Source organism: Chanos chanos, chromosome 4 (assembly GCF_902362185.1).
Source record: "Chanos chanos chromosome 4, fChaCha1.1, whole genome shotgun sequence".
Lineage (NCBI taxonomy): Eukaryota > Metazoa > Chordata > Actinopteri > Gonorynchiformes > Chanidae > Chanos > Chanos chanos.
Window position 1 is genome coordinate 38,060,836 of NC_044498.1, and position 17,815 is coordinate 38,078,650.

At 39.7% G+C, this 17,815-nt stretch overlaps 1 protein-coding gene across 1 annotated transcript; it reads right to left on the minus strand.

Annotated features, from left to right (window-relative positions):
• Window positions 1-75: 75 nt before the first annotated feature.
• mertka (c-mer proto-oncogene tyrosine kinase a) lies at window positions 76-14,982 on the minus strand. The gene is made up of 18 exons (XM_030772297.1): window positions 14,660-14,982; window positions 14,257-14,357; window positions 13,932-14,102; window positions 8,722-8,808; window positions 8,450-8,565; window positions 7,879-8,059; window positions 7,138-7,283; window positions 4,919-5,054; window positions 3,886-4,021; window positions 3,105-3,193; window positions 2,893-2,988; window positions 2,667-2,747; window positions 2,369-2,461; window positions 2,038-2,156; window positions 1,677-1,786; window positions 1,354-1,513; window positions 841-977; window positions 76-535 (listed from the first exon to the last, which is right to left on the minus strand). Exons 1-18 carry the CDS (start codon window positions 14,980-14,982, stop codon window positions 76-78), a joined length of 2,742 nt encoding a protein of 913 aa, XP_030628157.1.
• Window positions 14,983-17,815: the final 2,833 nt, after the last annotated feature.

A 17,815-nucleotide genomic window follows, 5' to 3' on the forward strand; every position in this document is an offset into this window, starting at 1 on the left:
TAAGGTGTTTTCTAAGTTGTCTTTCCACTTCTCATCCAAATACTTTTCACATGTTCTTCACAATTCTTCATCACCTTAGAGCAAATGTGTAGTATCAGTGGAGGAAGGCTGCACCTCCCTTCCCTCCCCAGCAATGTCAACACTGTCCTGCTCCAAGCTTTCATTAGATAATAGAGGAGTATTGGCTGGAGTGTCTGCAGTACTATTTGCACCCAACTCTGGGTTGTCAGAGGAGACAACAACAACGTACCGGTCATCCTCCTCAGAGTCAATACTCTCGTGAACATCTGCGGTCACGACCGAAGTGTCCATGGTTTGGCGGCTACATGATGGTGAAGAGCTAAGAAGAGGACCATCTGGCTTGGACTTAGTCAAAGGCTCCTCCTCAGGAAAACTTGTGTTGATGTATATGATTTCTGACTTGTTGGAAGCATCGGGCAGCTTCTCTGCAAGCTTTTCCAACATTTCCCGGACCTGAGTGAAATCCGGCCTTTCTTGTGGGTTTGCTCGCCAGCAGCTACTCATGATTGCATACCTACAGAGCAAGGGGCAACATACCTTAAAGTGACTCACCCTATATTTCTGAACAACAGAAAAAGAAAACCAATGCAAAAAAGACCCACGGAATTCCTTGTTATGTCCCAGTTATCACATATTATTAGATAACATTCATATTAAATGGTGTTAGGACCAAAAAATTGTTTGTTACAAATCTCAATATTCAATATTCAATATCTCAAATTAATGATATCTTCCCCCTCTCTCTCTCTCTCTCTCTCTCTCTCTCTCTCTCTCTCTCTCCCTCTCCTCCCCAGCAGAGGGAAGAGGGAAAACACTCACAGTTCATCCAGGCAGTCAGATGGCTGTTTCAGTCTGTGACCGTCTAGAAGATAATCGTAAATCTCATGGTTTTGGACACCAGGGTAAGGAGTCATGCCTCGAGTTGCAATTTCCCACATGGTCACACCAAATGCCCACTGAGGAATAATAATAAACAACAAATGTGCTTAATAAGCAGTGAGACCTTTCTGAATCCATTGTCAACAAATGTAAAGAAGTGAAACAGAGGGGAAAACAGTCACTGACAACTGGAGTTCCGTATTTCAGAATAACATGTCAATAAATAGCCATTATTTATTCATGAAAAAAAAGTGTGGGAGAGTATAAACACAATTTTTAATAAAATTAAAGTTAAAAATTTATAAATACAATTCTAAATTCTAAATTCTTAAATTCTTCTAAAATAAATGCCACGTCATGCAGTGACACTGGAAAACACATGCAGATAATCTTGTGAGTTCAACTGAAATGAAATGAGGAAGCAATGGTGGCAGTGGTACATCCAGGTCTTACCACATCACTTTTTACTGTAAACACTCGGTCAGCAAGACTCTCCACTGCAATCCATTTGACAGGCATTTTGGCTATTCTTCCCTGCCTGTAATAATCCCCACTGTAGATTTTCTTAGACAAGCCAAAGTCTGCCACGCATACAGTCATGTCATCACGCAACCTGGAGAGAAAAAGATATGTATTTACAAAAGAACTGATCAACTAAAACATCTGAAATGCCATTTGCATTTGAAATGGCACAATCGAACAGCAGATGCAACTACCTCTGTATTGTAATACGTTTGGCAGCATGATCAAGATAATAGTTCAACAAACCAGCTCACATGCAGTTGCGGGCTGCTAGGTCTCGGTGCAGGAAATTCCTGCTGCTGAGGTATTCCATGCCCAAAGCAATATCAATCATAAACCTTAGTAGAGTCTGAGTAGGCAGGTACTGAAACAGAGCACACCAAATTATAATTCATAATATTAATAGCAATTTTACCACTAATACTAATGCCGTTAACTACTACAATATTACTTCAAATACTGATAGTCATTTAAAGTTTTAAACAAGTCCTGGTGTTGTGTTATTGAGTGGCATTTTGCAGAATGAACAATTTTAAAAAGAAAAAAACGTGACATTGAAATGGAAAATCCCACTACTAAACAAAATTCTCCATCACATCAGTGACGACTTCATACCTGTGGATTCTCACTATGCCGGGAGCGAATGAGAAAACTGTGAAGATCTCCATATTTCATAAAGGGAAGAATAACCATTGGTTTGGGAAAGTGACCTGCTCCAACTTCTAAACACACCCCTGAATCAAAGGATGGACATCAGAGCAGGTTTACTAGGCCATGAAAATTTACCAAAATCAACTTAATTATTATTACAGTCATGGTTTAGGAAAAAATGTCTTTTTACTGATTACTTAATGTCCATTTCGCCAGGTCTACGACATCAACCGCAGTGGATGTTTGTGAATTACCAGAGTTCTCATTGTGGGAATATCTTCTGTCAGAATCTTACCTAACAGTCTAATGACATTTGGGTGGTGGAAGTCTTTCATGCAGGCAGCTTCATTGAGAAATTCTTCAATCTCTCTCTGTGAGAAGTTATCCACTGAAAACAAGATCATTTTTAGTTAGAAAGTTTGCAACCTCTGCACTCAGAATTGATTTGATGGGATTTTATTTGATAAATGTTAGGGGAAAAAAACATAACACAGATTAGAGATGATATAAAGAAGATAACACAGATCCTTTTGTCAGCACAGACAAATTTGACTCCATGAACTAGAAATTAACAGCAAACAGATCGTGCTTACATTTCATGGTCTTCACAGCAACCTTCTCTGATGATCCACCTGGTTTCTTCAAACGGCCCTCTACCACAGAGCCAAACTCACCTGTTTAAAAATAACGCCATGCCACTGAAATGAATATTTGAGAAGAATTGCAACAAAATACCGCATAGGTGTGTAATTTTACCACTTAGAAGCTGTGATTTGGATGTAAGCCTATTTTTCTGTGGAGTCAGTCGTTTGCTCTTACCCTCTCCAAGGACTTTTCCGACAGACAGCAGATTCCTTCCAATCATCACATCCTGCAGTTTGGCCTGAAGCTCCGTGCTGACACCCAAGTTTCCAACTGGGAGATAGAACAAAAAGTCTCTAAATGACATTAAAATGATTCTAAGAGATATTTAGTGCATTGTTCTGCAAATTTTCATGAAAAATGGTTTCACAAAATTATGGTTCACATACGGTCGATTTCCATGGCTGATCGATTGTAGGTCCTCTGGGGCTTGTACTCAACTATGTTTGGCAACTTGCTTTCAGATCCCCAAAACTGCCTACAGGGGGAGACAACAATAGAGCAATGAACTCCAAAAAGCTATAAGTATAGCATACGAGAAAATTACTACTCATGGAGCATTACTTGAGATCTAAATGTTACAGTTAAGTAAGTTAAGACTGGGAACTAAACCTCAGAAGGAAATACAGTGAGTGGATGATTTGCTGTCTCTGGAATTAAAACTGTTTGCAGTTTTTTTTTCAGTATGGCAAAACTGAGTCAGACATTCCATAATAAATCCCAGATGAAAAGAGGGGAGAGCAGACAGGGGGTTGTCATGCTGTTTTTCCCACATACAGCAGTAGTAATGACAATGCAGTGGTTTTAGAGTAGCATTAATGAAATCTGTCTGCAGACGTAAAAGACAAAAGTCGTGCTGCTTCACTGACAAAGTGTCTGAATGCAAAGGCTTTACTTCAAACTTTTTGAGCTCTGCTTACCCAGTACACAAAAATTACTTATACACTTTGTCTACTACAGATATTTATATCTTATTGCATGTTTATAGGGACTCTCTCAAAATGCTATCATATAGAAATGTTACTGATTAATGGAAAATATACTGGATGTTGAGAATATACTGTAGCAGGAATTAAAAAAGTCTGACTTTAGTCTTCACTCTTTTTCAGTTATTTATGGATTGAGTGGACTTAATGTAATGCACCTGCTGAGAACTGAGAACACACTCACTTGAGTCTAGTGCGCAAGCACACTGCTCCAATGAAAACAATCATGAGAAGACAGACCCCACACACCACCCCAAAAACAACATATGCAGAATCTGAGCCATGCATCCGTGGCCTGGGCGGTGTGGATACAGGTGACACTAAAACAGAGCACAAACACACATAAGAGCATTAAATGGAAAAGTAGGTATATTAAATTGAAGAGACACCCTTAAAAGGGCAGAGGTGACTGCAAACTGCTGACATCACTATTTCATCTATTTTACAGCTCTACTTTTTTTGGCACATAACGCATGCTGTGTTTCCCAAACATGCCTGTATGTTAAACATCTGGTTCTCCACAGAACAGAACATCCAATGACAATTCAAGAGGACTGAGTCAAATGTTTGTCTGAGAAACTGGCTAAGCAACTTTCTGATCAATCCATCAGTCATTATTATGTAGCTGTTGCAGAAGATGAGTGAGAGTCGGTCCAATTTCACTTTTCTCCTCTATAATAGATATAATTCACACCAACTAATCTGCAACCTCTCCTCTTGAATCAAATCAAATCTTGCCTGCGTCCATAAAAATGGGAATGATAGTTGTGAGCAGGAAGGCGATGGTTAAAGATAAACTAAATCTTTCAGTCAGCGCTTTGCTTAAACTTAAGATTCAGAACAAAGTACTTTATTGACTATCGGTCTCTCAGAGGATGAAGGCCTGTCATTCAGGACCATTTTGACACAATTTAAATCAAGAAACATTTCATTTGGATGCTCTCCAAACTGAAGGTGACCTATTATTCAAAATTAAATGTATTCACAAGGCAGAATTAATGAGATGCAGATTCTCATTATTCTTAACACAAAAATGCATGACTAATCTACACTTAATTAAGTATTGGCCATGTCACCTTCAGCAGCATGCTGGTTATCTAAATGCAAGTGTAGTGATTAGTGCATACAGACAGGCACTAAATTACCCTATCTGGAAGGCATAAATAACACTGAGGAGTTTAGATGTAAGGTACATCATATGGAAAAATGTTACCTACCAGGCTCTGGCACAAAGAGCTCAAAAGGTGGGCTTTGTACCCCACATCCAACCTGTGTACAGGCCACTACTTCCACACTGTATGTGGTGTTGAAGACTCGCAGTGTCACAGCTGCCTGTGTGCTGTAACTGCGGATCTGAGAGGTGGAGACATAAGACACCAAGTAAACCAACAGGCCTAAATTCCACAGTACACTGTTCTCACTTAAATTCAAAATACCTCTGAACAATGACCAAAGGGAAGATCTTGCAGGTGTAGTGTCCTTAAATAAAAGGACTGGGTTAGCTGTGGGTAAAGCTGAGAGTGAGGTTTAAACACGGAACACAAGGTTGGGAGGTTGGGGGGTTTGGGGGGGGGCTGACACTCATGCTAAGAGGCCACACTGAGTTCAGTCAACATCAGCTCTGAGCAGCATGTGGAGAAAAGAGGAACATCTCTGTTGTTTTTCCCTCAGACTTCTGAGAATAAGATGAAGAGGATACGTGTAGAAGGAACACTGTAGCATGTGACAGATACAGGGGCGTTGTTGTGTAAGATAGTAAGGGACACATCTGTTTCTTTCAACCCTGCACAGGCTAACAGCTTACAGTCAGACTCTTATGAGTACAGTGTGGATCATCATATCCTTACAAAGAAACAACAGCTACAGCTCACAATCCAATAAAGACAGCTGTTGTAGAAAAAAGTTGTAGAATTGACATACACTGCTTCAATGAATTTGGAGATTAGCTCTATTCTTTGGGCTTGAAAAACAAAGCAAGTTCTGCTGAAATTAATGAACCAGTACTTGTTTGCTGAATGGTGCATTATCTTGAATGAGGCATATTTAATGCTTGCCAGGTGGCTGTTTGACTAGGCCATGTTTTTGAGTGAGTGAGACAGGTGTCCGTTGGAAAACAGAGAGCTGCAATTACACACACTATCAGTCACTGCCGTTGTTACACGGCACTTGTGTGTAATTCATATTCTGGTGCAGTGATTCATTTACTGCATTGTCATAACTCTTCATTCAGTTAGTGATGACTCAACAACATGTGTTACAACAGACAGAATAAAGTTTTTCACGCCGCCAATTTCCTGTGAACACCACAATGGCAGGAATTATTGGAAGTCACAAGCAGATACAAGGAGGAAACTACCAAGGCAAGCCACAGAACAACAGCCCAGACCCAGCTCACATGCCGCATACCTCTGTCTGACCTACCATACAAACAGTATGACTAGCTGGGATTTGTCATAATAATATGGAGTGTGTTTTTTCCCATATGAAGGTCATACAGCCTTACTTCTCTGTGTCACTTCCTTACAGATCATGAATGCTTTTTCATATCAACTGTATCTAAGATCATCAGATCATCTGTATAAGGAGAAAAAAAAAACTTTGATACATTTTAAAGATAGCTTGTTATCTGTGTGAACCTGAGGGAAACCAATTAAATGCTGAAGTGAGAGTGAAACTACAGCAGTTTGGACAAAACACATGAAGGCATATACTGTAATAGTGTAACAGCTGAATGTAAATATTTTGAAAGTAAAAGGGAAGCTGATCTTTTGTTCTCAAGTTAAAAACAGGCACAAAAAAAGGAACAACTTCCCACACTCTCCAGAGCCTCTTTTCTTCCTTTGTACATTTCTTTGACGACTTATTGATCTTTTTTTGGACTCTTAAGTTAGGCTCCCCTCGTCTCGCCTTTATGGCCTCTTTAAAAGTAGAGACTACATTTCAAAAGGATGCATCGGAGAAATGAGCTCAGGAGGAAAGTTCGGCCAAAACAGAGCTGAATGATTAAAACAATCGCTTGAACCTTTGAATTTTCAAAAAAAAAAAAGGACAGGTCAATAATATATTCCTTCCAAATGACTTCAGCATTAGTGATAAAAAGCGTGCCACAAAGCAGCTCTTTAGAATGGCAAGTCGCATCTAAGCAAACATTGTTGTTTATCCACCTGAAAATGGTACAGTTTATCAGTAAGCTCATAAGGAATGAACAAGATTGCAGACACATGCATGTTTTGGCAAAGCTCCTATGCTCTATTCTGCAAATGGGCCAAAAAAGGAGATGTTTTGGGAACAGGCAAGTGGTTGTTTTCACTCTTGGACCAACATCAGTACAGGATTAATCCATAGCTTTAGTCCTGCAGTTGTGTTTTTGTAATCCACTGAGTTCAATTTACCCTCAATTGTGTTAAAGCTCAAAAACGAAAAAAAAAAAAATCACCTTGTTAGTGTGTGCCGCGTGCTTGACCGTCACATCGTACCCCTGCAGGATCCCGTTCACTTTGTCAGAGGGCGGAGCTTCCCAGCGAATCATCAAAATGGTCTCATTGACCTGAGCGCTCAAATTCCGGGGGGGCGCCGACGGCACTGAGAACAATACAGAGATTTAGAACATCTGACACAGAAGGTATGACAAAGACCTGACGGAGCTCTGGCTTAACAGTTTTGGTCATCATTGTTCAGAAGCCATTCAAAGCAATTATTTTATCACAGCGAAACTTATTTTAGTTTATTATGTGGTACAGATGACGTACGTATGTCTGAAAGACTATTAAATGACATTTACTTATGATCTCTTGTTGACTGTTACATGCCAAGGCAAAATGACAGTTTTTCTCTGCTGCTGTAAATATCCCACCAGAATTCCTCCGAGAATAAAAAGGAAATCCGAAGTAGACACACCCCAAAAAGAACGGCACATTTCCTGAACCAGAACACTCCTATTCCCATCAGGCAATTCTCAGATACGGAGGATACAAGCAATGCTTCACGAAGGACCTAACTCTCTACAGTTCACATCATTTCCTCACTAAGTCACAGTGTTTTTGTAGGGGCACCACTTCCACTGCTTCCGTGTGACTCATAGCTCAATAATTCATAAATCTGAAAAAATTGGTCTCTTTTTAAAACCGAAGCACGCAGACATCATGACCAGGGTGGTCAGTGTCTCATATGTTCTTACCTCCCTCTGTGGTGTTGCTCTGGACCCAGGCACTGGGAGGGGACGGACCCAGTTCATTATGACAGGACACACTCATGTTGTACCAGGTCATGGCCCTAAGCCCTGTGACCTCATACTCATATGGAGGAACTGGGGTTTCACGCGCTGCTGTGGGGGTTCCCCTCTCTTCTAACTCTCTCACCTGTAACAGAGACCACAGAAAACCGAGTGGAACATTTACTAATGCCCACTTCATTTTGAGCAGCCAGAGGCTACACTTATTTATTTGCTCTTCTTTGCCATGTCTAGTGCAATTTACTATTCGAGCACTAACCATCAAAAGTAAACTATAAAAAGTAAACAACCAATCAGCTTTCTTTACAATTTTTACCAAGCTGCTTTGCGTTCCTCCTCCAGTGTTTACATGGCGCTGAAGATTCAGCCTTTTTGTTAACATTCTTTAAAGTTCTACAATTTCCACAATAACAAAAAAGAGGTGCTAGGCACGAGTGTTTTATTTGTGATGCCACATACACTGTAAACTACACTGAGGGGGTCTGTACAGCTAACAGTGTTTAGATGACTGTTTTACCGTGATGTAACACGTGTTCAGAGGAGAATATCCATCATGCCCAGGTGTCCAACTCAGCATTAACTTATCGGATTCTCGTTTGGTCACGCTGACCCTGGACACCCTCTGTGGTAGCTCTAAAAAAAAAAAGTACAGGACATGAAACCATGTGAGGCTTTCATAACTTGAAGAACATATTCAGATGAAAATCCCAGTTTCTGTCCTGAGTATGGCCCCTGATGATAGCTTAGTTATTCTGAAAGCAGGTAAATTTAAGGATGATATTCTTTTACCTTTGATATTGATGCGGGCCTCTTTGGAAGTAGAAAGACCTTTCTGGTTACGAGCCTCACAGCTGTACTGAGTGGGTGAGTCCACGCCTACACACACACACACACACACACACATACACAAATGATATATATGTGTTCAAATAGGGGCAAACAGAGCAGCATTTTGGTCATAGTCTTCAAACTACATTATGCCTTTAAAGACAAATAATATTGCACCAGAGTAATGCGCAGTTTATATCTCATTGGTCAATCAAACCAAAAGTTATTTTGGACTCAGTAGGCTTTAATTTATTGCCAAGATTTTAGAGTTTCATTTAGTAGGTCTCAAGGATCCAGTGCATCGTTTATAGCTGAGCAAGTGATTAAACTCACAGAAATATAATGGTTGAGTGATTAGTTTTTGTGATATGTTTCATTTGACGCCAATACACAGAACATATGAACTAGATGTGTCATAAAAAACAATTAATGAGTCCTAAATTAAATTCATGTGAGTAAGATAAGGCTTTTGTAAACTACGTGTGGTACCAGGCTGTAAAAACCGAAAAACTATAAAACAGCTAAAATGTAACAGTCTATGCAATAAGAAGGTAAGTACAAGCAGACAAGAAGAACATGATGTCCCACTTTTAATATGAGTGATACTGAAGCCAAGTAAAATTATAGTCTCTACTTTCCACACGGTAAACCTAAAGGTCAACATAACTAAAAGAAAAAGAAAAAAAAGAGGCATCAAAAACCTAAAAAGCAAAAAAAAAAAAAAAAAAAAAAAATCAAAATTTTCAATTAAGAGTAACTTAAAAAGGATTCTTATTTGACAATTTTGTATTACATTACTTTTTTGAGGTGCCTTTTTTTTTTTTTAAACTGACACATGTCTACAGATGTACGACCTTTCACCTAAAAAGAGCAAGAAATGTAACACAGACTTTATGTGTGGCAGACAGAAAGAACCAATAAGAGGCTACAGGCCAGGTTTACTCTCACTACCAGAATGCCACACACAGTGGCTGTCTTTCAGAGGCTCTCGAACTCTCTTTACCTCCCTTGTCACCCACCATACAATTCTGATCCAAGCCTGCTGCCAACTGTGACACTACCTCCATAATATCCCTTTTGTGCAGTTGATTTCCATCTTTCTCTCTCCATGCTCGGAAACGATGTCACAATGGGAGCATTGCTTTACCCACTGGAGCTGACAGGAAGTTGCTTGTTGTCTTTTTTTGTTTGTATGAATCTAAATATCAGACGTGTCAATCTCTAAGTGACAGTGAGATGGACACAGTTTCTATTTTCAAAATTTGGTGCTTAATTGCTGTAATGAATCATAAAGGAAGGCACCAATTTATATTAGAATGATGCAAAACACCTCATTATTTGGGGTGTGATTTATGTAATAAATGGCTTGTGATTTCTTCTTGATTTATGTAATAAATGGCTTGTGATTTTTTCTCCTCATTGTTGTGGTGATCCAACCAGTTCTTGGATCACAACAGCTGATTAGCTTGTGCAAGATTTCTGCTACAGCCTCTTCAAATCAATTTTTTAAACGCTGCGTTTTTGGATGCTTGCCACTTAAATGGTCTTTAACATTCCAGATAAACCTCTCCCCGAGGAAAAAAGCAGTTCAAACACATAATAAACAAATCTCTCTAACAAGCACTCTAAGACCTCTGGTCACACCATGCTGTGAAATGGCTTGTATATCTTTCACAGGAACAGTTGCACAGCAAGTAGTCTCCAAAGCAAATGAGTGTTTTGCCCAGAATTATTTCAGGCAGAAACTGTCCCCAAGTAAACAACACAACAGCCATTCACTCTCAGAGGTAATACACTTCTCAAAGAATGTTTAAACACTCAGATTGTTTTTGGCATAAGTCTAGAAGGCCAAGTCTCAAAGGCATGTTAAGAAAAGCTTTTTACTCTCACTTAATTTGTTGTTAAGCTATTTCAAAAACAAAAGGAACTTCCTTTGTTGAGGAACAGAAAGTGACCATTCAAAACAACCAAGAGGGGCAGCAGACTCCTGGTAAAAACTGAGGCACTCTGAGAAGGAAGAATGCCAAGAGCAGGCATGTGCGCTGAGGTTCTGATGGCCTGTAATTATGGGGTTTGGAACGCATCCATACCACCAGGCTCTGTAAATGACATAGTCCAAGAAACATTTGAAAGGCTTCGGTAGTATATACCAAATTATAGCACGAAATAGATCTCAGTGTGTCGTACTTTCTGTTCTATGACTCTTGAAACTGTTTATGTGTGTAACTATCTTGCAGGGACACATATGTTCCCTCTGTGATACGCTTCACGAGGATACAATCATGATCTTCCTTGGCTCTGTTATGGCATACAAAACAGTACGTTCTTGTTCAACATATAGGTATTTTAAAGGATTGTTTCCCCCAAACATATCTGTCTGAACACCACAATTAGCTAAACTACATAAATGACATCACAATTCAAGATGTTTTCAAGATATCAGATTTGTCTAAAGTGAAGAGGCTCTCAATAATAATGCTTTGCGACTCTCCCAAACTAAACATTACTCTCAACATATTTGACAAATCCTGACTTTGAAAAGATACATGGTTAGTGACTTGCTCCTATGAAGAAGAGATTGTATCCTGTGCCCCTCTCTCTTCACTGCGAGCAATAAAAACACAAAACAAAATATCCTCTCTCTCTCCCTCTCTCTCTTTCTTGGAGAGGTCAGTCTGAAATGCCCTCTTTTTTAAGCTGGCACCTCTGATGGAGGAAGCTACTCATCTCTCTCTCTCTCTCTCTGTGTGTGTGTGTGTGTGTGTGTGTGTGTGTGTGTGTATGTGTGTGTCTCTCAGAGTTGTCTGTGACAACTGAGTGGAAGTATTACATAATACATGTATTATTCAAAAAAGAAGAGTGAGCTAGAGGTCAGCAAAGAGGAAATGATGAGTTTGGGGAGCAGGCAGTGCTTATAAATAGGTTCAGATATGTTTCTGAGAAGAAATGGACTCACACAAAAAATTTAACAACAGTTTTAAAATATGAGAATATAGTTCACCATTCTGGATGAAAAAGGAGGGCACTCGTTTTAGGAGGGTGAGTAAAATAGACTTGTAATTTCGTGAAAAAGTAGAACTGCTAAGATCTAAACATGGGGTAAATACAGTTTCAACACCAAACGTTCTAGAGGCCCTGAAACTATATCCAGTGAGAAAGAAAAATTCAGCTTAAACCTCTCTTTTTCTGAATGGGCTGTAATTGGGGGGCTATGTAGGCAATCCTCCCATGTCTGTACAGCTGTGTCCAGAGAGATTCATCCCAATGTTGGCAATGTGCCTTGCTAGCTGAGTTTTAGTCCCCTTTCACAGCCTCTCTCTACTGTGTGGAGCCCTGCTGTGTGAATGAGAGCATTGTAGAGGGAGCAATCCCTCCCCCCTACACACACACACACACACACACACACACACATACACACTGCCCCCACTCCAAGCATGGCACATGCTGAGCCAAAGCAAAGTACTGACCTTTAACCTTGCAGCTTTAGTTACTGAACAATTCAGGTTTGGGTGTGTTGCCAATGAAAAAATTAAATACATGGTGCGTGTGACTGTCTGTAAGCATGATTGAATGCCTGTCTCATTTTTATGTCCTCTTTTTTTAGATTAGATAAAAAAAGGTACATGCAGGGAGAATTTTCTGAGCACTGCTTCCTTGAGAAAATCACCTCCGAAAAAACAGCCTACTCCCAATAGACTTGTGTGCCTAATCTTCACTCTCCAAAAAAATGAGATTTATTGAAACACCTTAAAATCCAACACCCTGAACAATTGTTCTGTTGACTTGAGTTAGACCAAGAAATAACATAATTTGCAGGTAGAATTATTTGTTAGAGCTTCATAAAGAAATACCCTATCCCAAACAATAAGATGTGTGTGAATAAGTGAACATTTCAGTGGCATTAAGACATTTAATACCAGACACACAATAGACACACATATAGACACATTTGAAGGGATGTTACTCAGCCCCTTGCTTCTGTTTCCCTCTGTACTTTGCCTTCAATTCACCAAAGTCAATCTAAAATGCCGATTCAACCAGTTCTTGAGTGTTAATCCAATCCAGTATAAAATCTCAAGATAGTGTCAACACATCAGCAAATTAACAACAAATGTTACTGTCCCTCTCAACAATCTGCAATAACTTCTCACAATTGTAAGAATTGCTTTAATTATTCCAGCGTTCATTAACTCACATCTTAATACAGCAAGCATTTTTTTTTAAATGCCGAACTCCACTTGGTCTTCTGTTGTAGATATTCAAGGCAAAAACTGGCACTAGTGTGTCAGTATCTCCTGCCTTATCGGATCACTCAATCTCCTTTTTCCAGGTTCAGATCTTTCTATTAGACAGAAGGCAGTTGCCTAAGAATCACACTAATCATTGATATGAGATTCGTCTTCAGCAGAACAGAGAGGAAAACAACAGACTGACTGATTTCTGTTGATGTCAGCACACCTCAGAGTAGTTTCATTAGGTCAGTGCCTGGTTAGTCAGATGGAGTGTGGGTTTGATGGCTCATGCATTAGTAGCTCTTAGAGGGAAGTCAGTGATAAAATTCCTCAGTGCTAAGAGTTGCCTGAGGTACCACAGCTACCCAATGTCTCAACTTCTCAGTCTCTCGGTTATCTGAGTCTTTGTGTAATCGCTGGACGGGAAAGTATGATGGAATATCGGATGACTGAGAGATAACAACATGAGAGCACACGGTAGCACATAATTCTTCAGTTTGGATTCTTCCATAGGTAACCAACTCATTTTTGACTTGTTTCTGCAACGCAATAAATTTCTAAACACTCTGATGATCCTAAAAAAAACAAAACTATGGAAAGTATTCTAATTTAACTTTGAATTCACTTTGAGTTCACTTTGCTCGGTGGAAGATCCTGTGTTTCCTGTTTCGAGAGCGCAGAATTGAGTAAGAGGTCATGCAAGTCGGATGACTTGCTGTACTGGCGTGACAGACAATCCTTAGTGTCATTTTGCACATTTCCAGAGGAAGTTTACAATTTCCAAAGCGTTACATAATTTGCAAACACAAAGAACTTTACAAAGATCTTTTGAGTAGTCTCATCACACTGCTTTGGCTAAGCTGCAGATGATGGCAACATCAAAAACAAAAAGAGCAGATGCACCATTAAGCAAATGGTATGTTTTTAACGTTTGCTCACCTTCAATACGAATGGTGCTTGGGGAGTCGCTGAGGGAACCGAATTTTATTCCTTTGTGAAGCCACTCAATTGTGACAGGGTTTGGGGGACCCACTGCCTCACAGGTCAATGTGAATGGGCTGTTCCGGGTCACATTCATGTCTGCTGGATTCTTAGTGAAAGTTGGCAGCCCTAAAGTCAAAAAAAAAAAAAAATCGACATTAAAGGCCATGTGGAAGCCAAACAAGTAGCACCATAAGTATCTTGATTTATTACATCCTTATTAAGGGAAATCCATTGTGTTATTTGGAGTACTCTCACACAGCACAGGCAAAATGACACCCACCTTCGACCTCGATGTAAATGGGGTCTGACTTAATTAGTTTGTTGCTAACACTGAGCCTGCAGTGATATTCCCCAGCGTCAGATCGCTGAATGCTTTTAATGCTGAAACACACATGAAAATCAACTTGACAAGCTTACAAACTTAACAGAACAAAGACCCTGCAGCTATATTCCTCAATTCTTGTTTAGGGTGCCCCACAAGACTGAACATTTCTATCATCTATCACAAGCATATTAAATTCATATTGTTGACTAATCACCAAGCTTTTGATTAGATGAATTACTCATTTCAGTGCTGAGTTTGAACAAAAACATGCTGTTTTGTGGGTCCAAGCTGGCAGTGAAATTGGGGAGCACTGATTTAGAGCAGTATTTGTCATGATATTTGACTTTACAGTACTTACTTCACTGTGGAGAGCAGGGTAACTGCCCCCTGAGTATAGACCTCAGTCTGCATGTTCCCTGGCATCTCCCTGCCATTCTTCCACCAATGAATGGTCAGGTCCTGCTCTACATCATTGATATCAATGGAGCAGTTAAATTTGACCTCTGTCCCCTCTGACTTTTGGATGGTTCCCACTGTGGGTTTGAAGTGTAGTTTCATGATCTCTTCCTGTGTCAGGTACACATGGTGAGCTTGTGAAGGCACAACAAGGGGCTCTGGACCTCGAGTGGAGTGAGGAGAGCGACCGTGCCGACTAGAATGTGGCCAGTCAACAGGGCGCATATCAGAGGCCCTCCCATTGTTCCAAGCTGGCAAGAGAAGTCCATTAGTATACAAACCATCCCTGAAAATGCATTGCATTTTATCATGATTACCTTATATGAAAAGCATGCGGATATGTCACATGGTTAAGTGACTCTGAGCCAAGAGACTGAAAGTGAAATAACTAATCAACTTCTCGCAATAAATTGAGTTCGTAGTGCACCGCATTTCTTTTAAAACACCGAGGGATTTTCCTTAGCAATTCAAAATAGCCTGAGAAGTTTGTACATACTTTCCCTTTCTGTCAGGGTGACTCAGCTTTGGCACATCTTCAGAGCCCAAAAGAAATGTTTTAGTTTCCCTTCACTATAGCTGCAGGAGGGGATATCCTTTCTCACCATAGGAGTATGTTATCGGAGGAAGCATATTGACATGTTTGGGAGCACTACTACATGTGCTTGTGAGTGAATAGTGTTAGCATATCTAAAGAGACAGGAAAATATCGATCGGCCAGGGACGAAATCCTCCCTGCGCCAGCCTGTTATTCACGTAGCCGTCCACTATAAAGCAGCAGCAACTTTTATTAGTAAACTTGGAAACACTTTGAATATTTCTATTCGTGATATTTGGAAGACATGGCATCAAATCAGGTCAGGGAGCTGGTGAAAGGGAAAAGACCTTGTGATGTAGAAAACACCATTAAACTCCATTCATTTTTAAATCACCTGATAATCAAAGAGCATTTACCTAAAACATTTTAAACCCCTGGCCAAAGCCTACATTGTTATTCAAAACCCTTATTAGTCTAGATCCCTGGTTAATAGGTCTGTGGTCTAGATCAGGTCCTACATATCACTACATCAGATTAATCTAAAGTGGGGGGAGGGGGTGCAAAATTAGGCTACAATTTAAAAGTATGGGCTGGTGAACATGCCAACACAAGCCACAACATGATTAGGAAAGTTCTACATATCTATTACAGTCTATATATATATAGACACACACTAGAAAACTAACAAGTGGAATCCACTTAGTGGATCCACATGTGTCTCGAGATAATGTTTATATCGCTCTGAATCAAAGTCAAGCGCTCTGACTGGTGCGGTGATGCAGCGATAGAATTCTCAGAGCGAGGGCAGTGACCGCACTACTCTCTCAAACCCACACTGTCTACTTTTAAATGGTTTATTGTCCCAATGGCTATCATCTATAACAACTACTTTAATAAAGTCCACACACCTATTACGGAATGTGGGGTATAGCCTGCTGTACAGAGCTTAACGTTTTGGTCGTGATAACGCAGCTTGGAAATTCAGACGGTTTTTTGCCTCACTTAATACGTTCCATAAGGAAGCATCCGCGGACTCTTGAGAATGCAAGAACTTTGATCTCCGCACTTGGAAAATCACTGCTGTCTAAACTGTATTTGAAGTGCCTTGACATTCACATTCTGTGAGATATGGTTTGTAAAAGAATTTAATGTCACTCCGAGAAAACTACTAAGACACTTACTGAAAACCCCAAACATTTCACAATTGATAAATTCGTCTGGTGAATAAAACGTAAACCTTACAACTCTACCATACTACAATAATGAGCTTTTAACTTCTTACCGTTGGTCAGTCCTATCGAATATATGAAATTCCCAACGAGAAGAAAGTTTACTGTTTTTAAAAACATTTCGTAGTCGACTCCTCAAATAAAGCTCCTTAAAAACTTCGCAGCAGGACTTCTTGTGATGACTTTCTGACGCTTCCACTCTCTTCGTCTGATGTTGTTTTTCCTGTTTGTCTTTTCTCCAACCCAATGGTTAATTTTGTTTCGTGCATTTAACCCAAAGAAAATTTCTCAGTTCAGAAATCGTTGTCCGACCAGCAGTCCGTTCAGGCTTTCCCTAGGCAGAAGCAGTTGTAAACCGCTCCTGTGACGTAACGAGAATATAGAGATTTGCCTCGTGCATCGCGCACTATTGTGTCCTTAATCTGACATATGATCAAGCACGGACAATGGCCACTATTTATGATCAAGCAGGGACAATGGCCAATGATCAATCAAAGAGAAAGTGTCACATCTGTCTCTAACAAAGCCTTAAAATGATTGTTCGGTAAATTCCGCGAAGCATACTTTTACGATTCACTGCTGGGAGGGATTAGAAAATTGTATAATGCACTACGAAATAAGCGTCTTTACCAATTTAGGGAGGGAGGAGAGAGGGTGATCTAAAAGTTAAGAAAAATTAAAGAGAAAGGGTTATCAAGTTAGCAAGTTTGGGACAAAGTGTTGATAGCAATTCAGACAACAAGTGAATGTTTATTTGCTTACTCTTTTAACGTGTTTATTAATGTTATTCTTAGAAAAAACACACATGAAGGTAAAGTTGTCTCAGATTTTTTGAACACTGTCGCACGTTAGCAAAAGTAATACATAAACAGAATTAGAAGGAAAACAACAACCACAACAACAACAATAACATCAACAACATCTTGAGTTAGTCCATGATGTCCAGAGCGAGGCGCTCTTTGACATCCAAGCACAGCCCAAACGTAATTAACATTTTGTTCCAGCACTACAAGGACGAGAAATCACGTTTAGAGCACCAAGTATCACTCTTTTGACCCTGGTAGACGAAACGATACGTAGTTTTCAATGCTAGAGTGTCCCAAGAAGACAAGATTATAATAATAGTCCTTGAACTGTAGTTCACTTCTCTTTATCTCTTTGAAAACAATGAAACTATAACATTTCCAAATCTAGTGAAATCGACAGTGCACATTATATTAACTGTAGAGAAGAAAAAAAAGAACAAAAAAACCATACCGTTACATATATTCCAGAGACAATACCCAACAAAGAG